Source organism: Euprymna scolopes, chromosome 18, assembly GCF_053919585.1.
Source record: "Euprymna scolopes isolate OS-2025 chromosome 18, ASM5391958v1, whole genome shotgun sequence".
Classification (NCBI taxonomy): domain Eukaryota; kingdom Metazoa; phylum Mollusca; class Cephalopoda; order Sepiida; family Sepiolidae; genus Euprymna; species Euprymna scolopes.
Window position 1 is genome coordinate 133,187,021 of NC_136499.1, and position 15,644 is coordinate 133,202,664.

The window sequence follows — 15,644 nt, forward strand, 5'->3', positions numbered from 1 at the left end:
AATTTTTTAAACACAATACTACCACTGAGATGTTAGAGCTACTGTGATCCAGAAAATAAAATTATAGGGAACATCCAAGGTGGGGAGTTGCATAACAAGATTTTTGTTAACATTACATTTAAATTTGTGCATATTAACAGTCGGTGAAACAGTGAAGGAATTCTAAATATAATTAATCATATGAAAACGCTATTAGAGTATAAAGTTTTCTGGTTTCTTCTTCCATAAAGGATGGGGGGGGGCTGTTGTTGTCTGGCTGACTGAAAGTGAAAGAAAAACCAATAAAAAATGTAAGTAAACATTTATTTATATCAAACTAGTTAGATACATTCAGTAGTAAAGAACTGGCCAATAAAATATTGACAAAAATAAGAAATTTTCAAAGTATTTGTTTGAAGGTTTTGTAGATTTGCATTTTCAAAAACGAGCTTTTAGATTTACACCCCTGAATGTTAGAGTTTGTCCTCACACTCTTAAAGCATTCAAATAGAATCTTCCTAACAGATTCAGGGGGTTCAAGCACAACATGCAGATAATAACATAAGGTTGTGTCATAAAAAGGGAACATCAATTTTTAGAAATTTAACGCAATATGATTGTACAAAGCAAAAAAGTTGTTTTCAAAATTAATAATTGTTTTTGAATATTGCTTCACTTTGTTGTCAACAAAATCTGCCAATGAACCTTGAATTTTCTTCTTTATCTCCTTTAGCGTTCTATATAGAACCAAGTAAATAATCCATCAATGCATTACATATGCTACATTGCCTTCTTCAAACCAACTCCCATATTTTCTTTCTTTTATGCAGCCAAGGATCATCTAATTTGCATAGAAACGGTAAGAATTCACATTGCTTTCATGTGACAGTTGAGCATAAAATCAACTGTGTCAGCATTTTTGTTTTCTATTGTTAAGCAAATGGAGCCTATAAAACACAATAACAAGTGGACGTTTCTGAGGCAAGTCGTTTTTGTAGTCATTACAATTTTCCCTGCAGAACCAAATAGTATGTAAATAAAAATTATTGTGTGTAAACTACAAAGGTCGCTACTTCAATATGTTCTGGTGTGAAATAATTTCTGAATTTCCCAAATATTAACAGCTAAATTTGACTGCATTAAAAAAAACGAACATTAATAGCTAAATTTTACTGGATTGAAAACAAACACACACACACATTAAGAAATATGGCCGCTCTCTATTAACTGTTTGAATGTTTTCAAATAAAGTTAATTTTGGGTGATTTTCTTTACTCTTTCACCTTAAACAAGGCATATTGCCACTTAAAACATAAGCGGCTACTATTTGTAGTTGTGTCAAATGTGACTGTGCACAGTTAATCAGTGAGATATTTGTTCACATTACATTTAAACTTCTTCAGGTTAGAACAGTCAGAAACTCGAGAAACAGGGAGGGAATTCCAAAGTCTATCAGTCCAAAACAAGAAATTATTAAAGTAGAAGGCTCTACAGAATCTACGGACCTTAATAATGAAAGGGTGGAATTTTGCTGCTTGTTTAAACACACTTGATTCATTGTTGCAAACTCGACACTTTATAAACTGTCCCTAACAAGCATAAACTGTTACAAAACTCATCCTAAAACTCTCTGCAAACAATAGACATTGACTTTTGCGTCTGGTCCTTTGTATCAGTCATGTTCACACCTTGATTAATCATCTTATATTTGAATGCCTTTTGCATGCTTTCTCTCATTATTTTTCTACTAACCTACATCATATTATATTTTTTGGTTCGTTTTTAACATGGCTTCAAAAATGTCACCATAACAGATGACGTCACAAAAAACTAGAACAAAGAGGAGTATCATATGCAGTAGATATTGTTACTAAACAATATCCTCAATAATGATATCACTTTATCGATAAAACTATAAAGATATGAAACAAGTATAAAAGGGTCAGAACACACTTGGCATCTTACATACAATTAAAACTTGTTGATAGTAATTATTTTAATATGAAGTAGATCAGGGCCCCATGAGAAAAAGGTACCAGGGTCATTCGAAAAGTAATGCCTCTCAATGCATAAAGCCATACATTGTAATTAAGAATGATGATGATGATGAAGAATACAAAGGGTGTTCCAAAATAATGCTTTCTATTTTTTATTCCACCTGAATAGATCAGAGGGATTGCAAATTGCATTGTTACGATGACTGAATACATGCATTCATGATCTGAAAGTTTTAGCCCTCTGTTGCAGATATTGGAGGTGTAACACTAAGAAAGCAACCTCTATCATGGAAGTCTGTCAGAAGCAGAGATGCGTCACTGAATTCCTGGCAACAATGCATTTTGAATAATGGTGACTATGTAAAAATATGAAAAAAAATGTTTGTTGTAATTGTTCCAATCCCGATTTCGCAGCTCAACTTTTGGAGTTAAAAAATAGGACGTTTTACTTTTGGAACGACTCTTTTATATATCCATGTTTTTAAAATATTGTGATGTATTCAATTTTTAAAAAAAATATTTTGCAATAATTCAAAGCAGATTTTACTATGCAAGAGAAAGCACTTATTTGACAAAAATAATTAATTTACTAACAAATGTTTAACAAATGATCATTCATTTTAATGGTACCACTCCCTATATTGGTGGTGTGAAACACTAAGAAAGCAACCTCTCCTGGATGTGTGTCAGAAGCAAAGACGCATCACTGAATTTCTAGCAATGGTGCATTGAAGAATAGTGGTAACTATGTAAAAAAATAAATTCTGAAGTACAAAAGATTGCTAGTTTTAATGGTACTGCTCCAGTTTTTGTAGCTCTTCAAGTTTTTGAGTTAAAGAGTACAAGGCTGTACTTTTGAAACAACTCTTGTATCTGCCAATGTTTTTTTTTAAATATTGAGATGAATTCTATTTATTTCAAAATATCTTGAAATAACTCAAAGCAGATTTCAGTATGATTTCATAGCTCTTCAACTTTTTTGAATTTATTTAACAAAAAACAATTAATTTTCTAACGCATGCTTTTGCAAATGTTTAACAAAACCAGATTTCTGTGTGAAGGAAGAGCCACATACTTCACAATTAAATGGTTTTATCCCAGTGTGAGTTCTCATGTGCTTCACCGAAGTGCTCTTCTGACTAAACGACAAGTTACATACGTGACAGGAATATGGACGCTCACCAGAGTGTGTTCGACTATGTGCCACTAAAATATCAGCACGGCTGAATGTCAAGGCGCAAACTTGGCAAGCGTATGGCTTTTCTTGAGTATGCAATCGCATATGTGCAACTAATCGATTGCGCTGCGAGAATGAAGAGTCACAAACAGTGCACACGTGAGGCTTTGTACCAGAGTGCACCTGCATATGTTTGAAAACGCTTGATTTCTCACTAAATGCAACTCCGCATACGTCGCAAGCAAAAGGCTTTTCACCAGTATGTGTTCGAACATGTGCCGCTAATGTGTCACGACGACTAAATGCTGCGTGACACACTTGACATGAAAATGGACGTTCACCAGTGTGGGTTCTCCTGTGTGAAACCAATGCTGATTTCTGCGTGAATGCATAACCACATTCTGTGCATGAATATGGCCTTTCACCAGAGTGTGTTCGAAGATGCGAAACCAATGCTGATTTCTGTGCAAACGATGCGTCACACACATTACAAGGATGCGGTTTGTCGCCAGTGTGTGTTCGTAGATGTTGCACAAGTTTTGAATTGCTTGAACCCGAAAAGTCGCAGATTTGACAGGAGTATAAATTTTTTGATTCAGTGTGTTTTTTCATGTGTCCAACTAAAGTTGTCTGATTCTTAAATGACGCGTCACAAATTTTGCAAGAATATTTTTTTACTGCAGTTTTCTGAGTTTCCATTTTTGTTGTACTGTGCAGAGTTTTTTTTTTAAATGAATGTTTCTTTATTTTATTTTGTATTTTGTGTTGTATGGAATATTTTTAAATAAATGTTTATTTTTTATTTTGCATTTTTGTTGTATTGTTTCTAATTTTTTAAAATGAATGTTTATTATATTTTGTAGTGTTGTGCAGAATATTTTAAAATGAATATTTCTTTTTGTATTTTGTAGTGTTGTGTGGAGTTTTTAAAAATGAATGTTTCTTTATTTTGTATTTTGTATTTCTGTGGTGTTGTATGGAATATATTTAAATGAATGTTTATTTTTGTTGTATTGTTTCTAATTTTTTAAAATGTATGTTTCTTTATTTTGTTATTTCATGTTTTTGTTGAATTGTTTGGAATTTTAAAGTGAATGTTTCTTTATTTTTTCCTTTCCATTTCTGTTATATTGTTTAGAATTTTTAAAAATGAATGTTTATTTATTTTGTTGTTTTGTATTTTTGTAGTATTGTGGAATTTTTTTAAATGAATGTTTCTTTTTTTTATTTTTGTTGAATTGTCTGAAACTTTTAAAAATGAATTTCTTTATTTAGAAATTTTGTATTTCTTTGGTATTGTGTAGAGTTTTTACATGAATGTTTCTTAATTTTGCATTTCTGTGAAATTGTTCAAATTTTTTTCTTTCAAATACAAATGAATATTTATTTATCTTTTTACTTATTTATGTTTCTTTTCTGTTTCTTTTTGGATCTTTACATTTTTTACCTTAAAACAACAACAAATGATATGTTGAGAAATTAAAGCTTTGAAAGTATTCTGCTGTTAAGGGGTCAAAATTGAAAAATTGGTGTGTGGGGGGTCGTCAGATTTTTCTGTTTTCTGTTTCATGAATGGGCATGCATGGATGGTTCACATGACATTCCTTAAGTTAAAAATAAGTAGGTTTGAGAACACTTCCTAGATCGTGTCAAGCTGGCCTTATGGCTATCATACTTGACTCACTCTTTTTAGGTTTTGATTTTGATTTCAGCTTGAGTATTTTCTCTTTTTACTTACACAAAGTGAACTCTTTAGAAAAGACATAATACTCACATGCACATGTCTCAGTTTCTGTATGAATTATGTAAGCAGGCAACACTGGACAGCCTGCTAGTATATATTTATATATATATATATGTATATATATATATATATATATATATATATATATATTAAAATTCAAGTTTTATTTTTCTTTACATAAGATTGCAATTTTTGTTTTGGTTTAACGGCCTATCAACATTCTCAACATCATTTATATATAATTTATAAATGCAATATATACTGCAAATGATACTACTGAACATGAGTTTACAAATAGCTAATACCACATTAGTTATCAGTTCATTTATTTATTAGTAGAGTTTAAGTCACTGATTCTAACCCGATGTCAACATATGTCAAATTCCATCTGTAACAAAACAAGAAATTGTCGACAAAAATAAGAGAAATATATATTTTGACATGAAATATCTGCAGCTGACATGCTGACTGTGATATGGTACAGCATTAGTAAATCTATTGATAGGTGCTAATTGATATATTTAATTAATTTAACGTTCACAAGTTTTGAAAGTATTCAATGAAAAGGAAATACAAAATATTACAAGGTGTGGTTCTATTGTTCAGAAATGTCTGATTTTTAAAATGATTGTTAAATTTTTTGTATTTAACTGTTTTTTCATTAGAATGATAACAGATGCACAAGTTATGAAAATGTTCAATGAAAAGAAAAAGTATACAGGACTCACTGTTGCAATTCCTTAGTTGTTATTGCAATCAAAAAGTACTTTTTCTATTATGAAATCAAGTGAAGGATATGCAGCTGATGTGCTGACTGTGATATCACATTTAATCAGTGAATCCATAGACAAGTGCTAATTGATTTGTATATTTATGAAATTGATATATTTTATAATAACAAAGTTGTAATTACATATATGAAATTAAGTTGTGTAATATTCATTGCATTAGTTTTTTTATGTTTTGAAGAAGAATCTGTTGTTTGTGATTCGTATTCACAATGTTTCAATGTGCTATGACTTTTTTCAGGTTTATTCGGCCAGAAAATAAGAATCCATTAAATATCCAAACACAGGAACATCTGTAAAAAACAAAACGAAATTACATTATTTACATCCCAATTCATAAGTATTTACACTTTCGGAAGGAGGGGGCTGCGGCTTTGCCCAGTTGTAAAACACGTTTAAATACCATACTTTGGGGTAATTGCGCCAACTAGCTAAAAGTGGTCTTTTGGCAACCACGCTTATAAAGAGCGCTTTTTTTTAGTTGGCACAATTACTCCTGGATTTGGTGCAATTACCCCGAAGTATGATATATTTTAATTCATGCAGAGTTTGTATTTATTATTAGAGTCAATTCTCCACTGAACATTATACTGTACCTAATATACAGTACTGATTTCAAAAGATTTTTATAAAATGTGTGCTAAAATGGAAACCAAACCATTTAGTGCTAAAGCTGTGCTTCCTACTGTTTGAGCTATGGACAGAAAGATAAGATTAAAATGAACCTCTTCAAGCTATGAATTTGCACATGTGAAAAGTAATAGAAATTTGTGAGAAAGTTGAAATGAGCATTTATCATTTGAACTTGCTAACATATTTCTTTACACATTATTCATCCATCCAAACAATGGTTCTCATCATTATAAACCATTCTTGATGTATGATTTTTATTTCCAGTTAATTTCAGAGTTTAAGAGTTTATTGATTAAATATTTTCACACACACACATATGTCTGTTTTATTTATACATTAAAATCATCAGATTCATCTCAAAACTTCTAGAGAGAATTCAGTTTAGAAAACAAAACTACAAGAGACATTAAAAATTAGTGTCTCTACTTTTTTTATTCTGCCTGAATGAATTAGAGTGGATTGTGAATTGCATTGTTATGATGACTAAACTTATGAAAATTTTATCTCTTTGTTGCAGACATTAATGTGAAACTCTAAGAAAGCAAACCTTCTCATGAATATGCATCAGAAGCAGAGTTGTGTTGAATGACGCAACTCCTCTTCGCAAAAAAAAGCATCTTAAAAAACATCTAAAAAGTCGAAATTAAATGTGAATTTAGAAATTAAAAATTTAATTTAAAATCTGTTAAGTTTTGCTTTAACTGGCTTAAGTTTAATATAAAAAATTAATAATATAAAGTAATATCACAAAAGATATGTCAGATCAAAACTAATAGCAAAATTAGAATAAAGTTAAATAAATTAAACAAGATAAGAACTAAATAAATAATAGGATAGGGTGAAAAATATACATACATAGAATCTACATAATGGAGCTAAAATATAAAATCAGAGTTATCTATAATAATCTATATATCTATAAAAGTGAATTTTTTGTTTGTGCGTGTACATTTCCCTACCTAACTACTCTGTCAATTTTCAGTTGACAGACTCAAAATTTAAGATAAGGGGTATTGAGATTTAGGAAAATATTTTTAGTCAGTTTTTGGCCAGAAATTTGTCTGTCAAAGGATCAAAGTTTTATGATTTGACCTTTGAAAACTCTACCAAACTCCTCCGCCAATTTTGGGTCTAAACACTTGAAATTTTAGATGTAGGTTACTTGGACATGGATTAAGCTTTTTAATTTGATTTGAGGCCAAAATAATAAATGTAAAGGGGGCAAAATTAGGATCAAGGTTTAAAAAAATTTGACCTCTGCAGTCTCTATCAAATTACTCAGCCAATTTTTGGTCTAAACATTTGAAGTTTTACATCAAGTGTATTCAGACATAGGGCAAGCTTTTTAATTGTTTTTTTGTCCGGAAATTTGGCTACCAAGGGGTCAAAGTTCAAAAGATTTGACCCTTGCGGTCTCTAGAAAACTATTCCGCCAATTTTTAGTTTAAACATTTGAAATTTTTTATAAAGGGTATTCAGACATGCAGCAATCTTTTTAATCAGTTTTTGGGCAAAAATTTTGCCGCCAAAAGGTCAAAGTTGAAAGATTTTACCTTTGTAGACTCTACTAAACTCCTCCGCCAATTTTGGGTCTAAACACTTGAAATTTTAGATGTAGGTTACCTCGACATGAGTCAAACTTTTTAACATATACACATAAAGTAATGACCCGTACATAGGGCTCGAGCAAAACCGGGCTGAACTGCTAGTATAGAATAAAGATAGTATTAGTTAGAGAGTCTGAAGCAAGCAGATTAAATAAATAATTAGTAATAAAAATTTTAAAAAAAATTTTCTAGAGATTAAAATATTGAAAATAAGGTTTATGTTTCAGAATTTAAATGCATGCGACTTTGGTAAATCAAATTTGATCTATAAAATAATCATTGCTAAGATTAACTTTAAGATAGGTTGGATATAGAAGTATCTAAAGGTATAACTATCATATTACTAAAAGTTTCATAGGTGCTGATGTTATTAGTCGAATCAAGATTTTAGTTGGTGAATATTTGGATTTAATTGAAAGATTCTGGATAAATTGTATGGGATTATGTTTGATATAAATGAAAGGAGATTGTAGAAAGATTAAGAAAATAAGTTGATTAAATCTATTGGGAGACTGTGCCTCTGACAATAAAAGTGACAGCATATATATAGGTTTGACTACCACCACTTTGTCAAGGAGAGTAACCATGCATCACTCTCATAACAGCGCTATATTTCATCACTTGACTAACCAACATTCCCGTCCTCTGTCCCAATTTAGGAAAATTTTAGTTGACAAACATCTATACTTGAACAAACCAATAATAAATGGAAACTTGAAATACTAGAAGCATTAATAATACAATCTAAAAACCCTCTATTAATAAAATAAACTTTAGCAAATAGTAATAACATCCTGAAGTATTTGTAGAGTTATTTATTTTAATAGTTTCACAAACATTTCAGGATGCTGTTAATTTTAACCAATGCGAAAAAAGGATAAAATAATTAAGCAATGAAGAAAAAAAACTTTATAAATTGTTCAAAACCAGTTAGATTAATTCATCCCTGATGATGAATCCTGAAGGATTAGAAAGTACTCAGACTTATGATGAACATGGTAATTACATCAGCCAGTTCCCACCAGAAGTAAAGGCTGTTATTCGGAAGTTAGAACCGATCGAAAATAGAATTAATATACAAAAAACGTTTATTTTATTTAATGAAATATGCCATAGAGAAAAAATGCTCTTTCTCTCTCTCTCTCTATATATATATATATTTGTTGCCTACATGACCCCTGAAGTTAAGCAACGATGAGGCTGGCCAGTACCAGATGAGTGACCATTTTGGGAATGCTAGGCGTCTTATGTGTTGAAAACAACTCTTGCATCTAGTATCACGGTTGGGCCACCATAAGTGAATAAAAAAGAAATTTCTGAAGGAAATTATCATATCTTTAGCAAAATGCACAGTTATTTATCGATTTTTGTTTCTTTTTTGGTATCAATTCTTCAAAGTATTTCCTATTTAATGGTATATTAGCAATATTGAGTTCACTAAAAGAAAATTATTAATTTATTTTTCAAAGATTTAAAAGTAGTATTTTTCGCAAAAATAATGAAAATATATAATTTGTTTTTGTTAATCTGAAAGATAATTATTATTATTAACATATTCAATGAATTTCAAACTTCAAAACACAAAAGATTAAAAATAAAACACATTAAAAATTCGGATTTTCAACCTTAAAATCTGATACGTGCACAGTTGCTTTTTTGCTTGTTTTAGTTACAATCTTCACCCTCCCCACAATACAATATATTTTGCTCAGTTTTGGCTAATTGTTTTAAGCATATTTGTACGCAATAATAAAGATATATAGTTTATTAGGCGCACCCCCCCAAAACTATATATATATATATATATATATATATATATATATATATATATATATATATATATATATATATATATCACGAAAAGAAAAGTACACCATTATTAAGTTCATCCTTCACTTAATAATTGGTGAAAATTTCGTATTGATTGGATAATTACTTAATTTTGGGTAGATTTTTAAAGAGAGACTCCATCAAAAAATACTTACTCCCTCCTTTCGTTTTGGCCATGCGTATAAGAATGGCTCGCTAAATAATATGGTTATCATTTAAGCACAGTCTGTATTCTGCATAAGCACCCTTTCATGTATTACATTGTAAGATGAAAGTACAAAACAACCTCTTCCTCTTCATGGTAAGAATGGCTTTCTCAATGATAACATGGTACTGATGCACTTATTGAACCATGCAGAAATAATAACATTAATTAGAAAGCCATTCTTAACATGGGGAGAGGAGGATGTTTTGTAACTCTTCTGTACTTTAACCTAACAATATAAGAATAAAAAGGATATCGTAAAGCATTAATGTATAGGTACGGGCAAAAATGGGCGAACAAAAATAGGGGGACCTAATTTTGAAAACCGATTTTTCGTAATTTTTTTGTAGGTTTCCGACTATTTTTTGATTGTATTTGAAAGATTATAGACTAAAGTTAATTTCCAAAAGAGAAAAAAATATTTGTACACGTGAAAAAAAAGTTATGGAAAATGTTTTCACGGCGAGCTAACCAATTTAGCTAAATTTTGAAGTTAAATAAATTCATTGTAAAAATCCTTTTAAAGATAAATATTAGTTTTCTGGGTCTATTTCAAAGTAAAGTCCTAAGATATTGAATTAAATAAAAAAATAAAAAAATAAAAAAACACCTTGTTTGTACAAAACAAATTAATTAGCCCAAGAACCGAGTTATTCTGCCGTTCGCAAAACACAACAAAGAGAAGTTTTGTAAACACGGAATATACGGAAGTCCAAAATTTCAGCCAGTTGAAAGACTGTGAAAATGACGTCATGTAATTAAACGGGAGGAAGAGGGATGCTAGTCCCCCCCGACGTGCATCCGTACATTCCTTTCTGAACGTTTGTATAATTTTTTCCATTTTTTTAATTAATTATTTTTCTATGTTCCTATTTTTAAATTAATTTTTTTTCTTTTAATAATTGTTCAATATTATATTAAAATTATGTTACGCTGAAAGTTTCACATTCTTTCAAGCAAGGAAAATATTAAAATCTTGCATATAAAAATTTTGTGAAACCTGTAATTTAAAAAAAAAAGTAGAAATATTTTTTGCTTTTATAATGTTTTGTGTGAAAATATTAAATAAACAATGTTTAATTCAATGATAATATCGGTAGTTCGAGAATTTTTTTTATTTTTTCGAGTTTCATTAATACATACTTTAGGGGTTTTTATCATAATGTTCCTGTAAAAAATAAAATTGTATTGTTTTATTTTACGGTGCTTTATTTTCATAAAAAAATAGGAAAAATAAATTTCTTTGATTTTTTTATTTTTTTACTACTACTGAAAACCATAACTTTAGTAAAGGTTTTTTTTTTTTTTTAAACAAATTAATACATTTGCACTAAGAGTTAAATAAAATTAATTCGTTCAATATATTCCGTAATCATTATTTGATAAATATTGAAAATTTCAATAAATTTGGTTAATTTCCTGATTTTTGGTGATTTTTTAAGTAAAGTGAGGGGAGGGGGTCAAAATATTTATTCATTTGGGCATGCATGAACATCGGCATTCGTTTTGCACGTACCCATTAATTTAACTTGAAAATAATATTTAAAAATAGCGCGGTTCAATAAGTACACTAGCATCGATAAGGTTATTATTTCAGCACGGTCCGTATTCTGCACGAGTACCAAACTAATTCAGAATACGAACCGTGTTATTTTTAGGAAGGATTTTCAAATTAAATTCCTTTGTTACGGTATATTTTGTTTATTAAATTGTCAACTGAAAAAGTACAGAATAGTTAACTCCACCTCGCTAGTAAAGAATGTGTTTCTAAATAATAACATCGTTATTTCTGGACGGTCCGTATTCTGCATACCAAAACTAAGAAAAAGTGTGAAACCCTACCTTTCATTGAAGGAAATTAAAATGTGAGGAAAAAAAAAAAAAAATTAGATGATTTCGTTTTTTTTTTTTTTGTGTGTGTGTGTGTGTAGAAAAAAAATGGTTTGTTGAGAATTCGTTCGTCTTAAATCGACATAATTGCTCACTTTTTTGTGTGTCCAATTTATGAAAAGATTGAAAATAAATTAAGAAATATAAAAAACATATTTAAATGTAAAATTATCCGAATCAAATATTTCCAATTATAAAAAGGTCATAACGAAACGGTGTAAATCATTATTATGTTCCTTGTGTGAAAAAGTCCGGTCGTCCGTTACACAATTTGTATTAGTTTTGGAACGTCTTTGTGCATTTTATCATGATTACGAATTCAACAAAAGGCTTTTTCTTTTTTTTTTTACATAGGCATCACCACATTATCAAGGCCCAGAGGCCACTCAAGGATAAGGGTTAAAGAGTGTACAGTAGAAATTGGACAATATAGTAATCATTAGTAATGAAAATTTGGTAAATTTGATAACTTATATGGAACGGCTCATCAAGAACTTATTTACTTTAGACTTGAAGACAACCATATTGTAGTCAGCCGGAAAGCAGGAAAACGGAAGACAATTCCACAGGCGTGCAGTTCTAAGAAAGAAGCTTTGTTCATGGAATCTACGTTTAGGTTTAGGCACAGATAAAGAGTGGGGGAAATTATTGATAGTGTTTACAGCTAGACGAGTGTTTCTTGTGAAAGTTTGGCGAGGGAGGACCATAGATTGAAGCTCAGTTGAACACTTTCCATGAAAATAACGATACATCAGAGACAAACTCGCAACATCTCTTCTGTGAGATAGAGGTTGCAAGGAGGAGAAAAGGACATCTCCTACGAGGCTACGAAGTCTATTTTGAACTCTATCAAGGCAGGACAATATACATATATATATACATATATATATATATACATATGTATATACATATATATATATATACATATGTATATATATATATATGTATATAGATATATATACATATATATATACATATGTATATATATATACATATGTATATATATATACATATATATATATATATACATATGTATATGTATTTTTTACACAGGCATCACCAGATTATCAAGGCCAAGAGGCCACTCAAGGATAAGGGTTAAAGAGTGTACAGTAGAAATTGGAAAATATAGTAATCATTTGTAATGAAAATTCGGTAAATTTGTTAACTCATATTGAGCGGCTCATCAAGAACTTATTTACGTTAGACTTGCAGACAACCATATTGTACTCAGCCGGAAAGCAGGAAAATGGAAGACAATTCCACAGGCGTGCAGTTCTAAGAAAGAAGCTTTGTTCATGGAATCTACGTTTAGGTTTAGGCACAGATAAAGAGTGGGGGAATTACTGATAGTGTTTTTTTTTTGTTTTTTGTTTTTTTACATGGTGGTCACCACTTATTTTTACATGGTGGTCACCACTTGTTTTCAGCTAGACGTGTGTTTCTTATGAAATTTTGGCGAGAGGGGACCATAGATTGAAGCTCAGTCGAGCACTTTCCATGAAAATAACGATACATGAGAGACAAACTTGCAACATCTTTCCTGTGAGATAGTGGTTGCAGGGAAGAGAAAAGGACATCTCCTACAAGACTACGAAGCCTATTTTGAACTCTATCAAGGCAGGACAAGTCCTTTCTAGCAGCTCCTGCCCAGATGTGGCAACAGTATTCCATCCTTGGACGTACCTGGCTCTTATATAGATAGAGAATAGCATCAGCAGTGAGATATCTACCGGATCGATAGAAAGATCCCACCATTTTTCCAGTGGCCTTGGCAACAGATTTGATATACGTGTTCCATTTAAGATCAGGAGTAATGGTCAAGCCCAGAAGCTTGTCAAAACTTGAGGCCTCCTGAAGACGAGAGCCATTCATTTCAATTGATGACAAATATGGATTAGAATGTTGATGATGTAAAGAGAGAAGCTTGGTTTTAGATGCATTAAAAGTAACCAGCCACTCCTTTCCCCATTGTACTACGTGCTCAAGATCAGAGGAGAGAGAATTGGAGAGAACTTGGTCGTTTACTGTCTTAGATGTGGTACCATAAATGGTAGTGTCGTCAGCATAAATGTCTACAAATGATGTAAGGATATGATTTGGAAGATCATTAATGTAGATCAGGAAAAGAGTTGGGCCCAGGATGGATCCCTGAGGGACACCGACATTAATACTGTGAGCTTCTGATTTTTGCCCCTCAACTACTACTCTTATGAACCTATCAGAAAGAAATGATTTAATAATTGAGAAGACTTTTCCAGCTATACCATAGCTAGCGATCTTATGAAGTAAACCTTTATGCCATACCCTATCAAAGGCTTTAGATATGTCAAGAGCAATTGTCCTAGAAAGATTGCCACCATCGAGAGATTTGCTAATCCTATGCGATATAACTGTAAGGACATCTGCTGTAGATCTAGCAGAATGGAAACCATATTGAGTGTCACTAAGAAGGTTATTTTTGTTGAGATGGTTGATTACTTCTGTATTTAACACAGATTCTAGCAACTTACTCATGACGCACAGGAGACTTATTGGCCTGTACTGAGAGGGGGATGAGCGATCACCTGAATTCTTAAATACAGGGCATACTGATGAGATTTTCCAGGGAGATGGGAAACTATTCTCCTTAATTATCTGAATCAAATATTTCCAATGATAAAAAGGTCATAACGAAACGGTGTAAATCATTATTATGTTCCTTGTGTGAAAAAGTCCGGTCGTCCGTTACACAATTTGTATTAGTTTTGGAACGTCTTTGTGCATTTTATCATGATTACGAATTCAACAAAAGGCTATTTTAATATTTTAGCGAGTATTGTTCTTATCAATCGTGCATCAGAGAAAATGAAGGATTTTGCAGTATATACAATAAAACGAAAAAGTGGCCAAGAAAGTGGCCAACTTCTAACATAGACCCCCCCATTATGTCTCCTTCTCGAACATTAGTGGTCTATGTTCTAGCCTTCCAGAGCTTGAAACCCAATTACAGGAGACTAAACCAGACATATTATTTCTAAGCGAAACTGGCATTGGACAGACTATTTCCCTAGATGAGTTTGTAATTAAAGGATACTCTAATTTAACTTCCAACTCTGACCCCCAAGATCGCCATGAGCATGGAATATGTGCCTATGTAAAAGATGGCTTTCCATGTGGTAGGGACATCTCCAGAGAAGATCCTAACTTGTCCTATATGTGCTTCCAGGTCGCACTTGCTCAAACTACTGCATTTATATTTGCTCTCTATCGCCCCCCACAACAGCAGAGTTACTATCTTAAAAAGCATATCTAAGAAAATTGACCACGTCCCATCTGCTTATCCTTCAGCTAATATTTATGTTTGCGGAGACTTCAATGTTCTCAATGTGGAATGGTTAACTCACTCAAACAAGACCGATCATGACGGGAGGTTCTGTCATGATCTCTCCATTGCTTATGACCTCACTCAGATTGTTCACGAACCCACCCGTATGTCCGATACTGACGGCCAGTATGCAAGTCTCCTAGACCTTTTTCTCACAACTTGCCCTGAACTGTGTTCAGCTTCCATTCTGTCTCCACTTGGATCTTCTGATCACTCTGTTGTATCAGTTAAGATAAAAATGAAATATAATAAGTCCTCAGATGTATCTCTCCATCGTACAGTATATCGATACTCTATGGCTGACTGGGATAGCTTCCGTAAATTTATATCAGATTTACCTCTGCATTCCATGTTTAAAAAGGATGTATCCTCTATAGTATCAGACCTGCCGGAATGGTTAATTGTAGATATATACCGTTTCATATCC

General features: G+C 31.6%; 1 protein-coding gene across 1 annotated transcript; it reads right to left on the reverse strand.

Moving 5' to 3' along the window:
• Positions 1-289: 289 nt before the first annotated feature.
• Positions 290-12,059, reverse strand: LOC145297836 (uncharacterized). The gene is made up of 2 exons (XM_080144166.1): positions 11,803-12,059; positions 290-5,978 (listed from the first exon to the last, which is right to left on the reverse strand). The coding sequence occupies exon 2, from the start codon at positions 3,850-3,852 to the stop codon at positions 2,980-2,982; it is 873 nt and encodes a 290-aa protein (XP_080000292.1). The 5' UTR covers positions 3,853-5,978; positions 11,803-12,059; the 3' UTR covers positions 290-2,979.
• Between the last annotated feature and the right edge of the window lie 3,585 nt (positions 12,060-15,644).

Coding starts and splice junctions, on each gene's coding strand:
- LOC145297836 (XM_080144166.1), bottom strand. CDS start 3,852: ATGGAAACTCAGAAAACTGCAGTAAAAAAATATTCTTGCAAAATTTGT.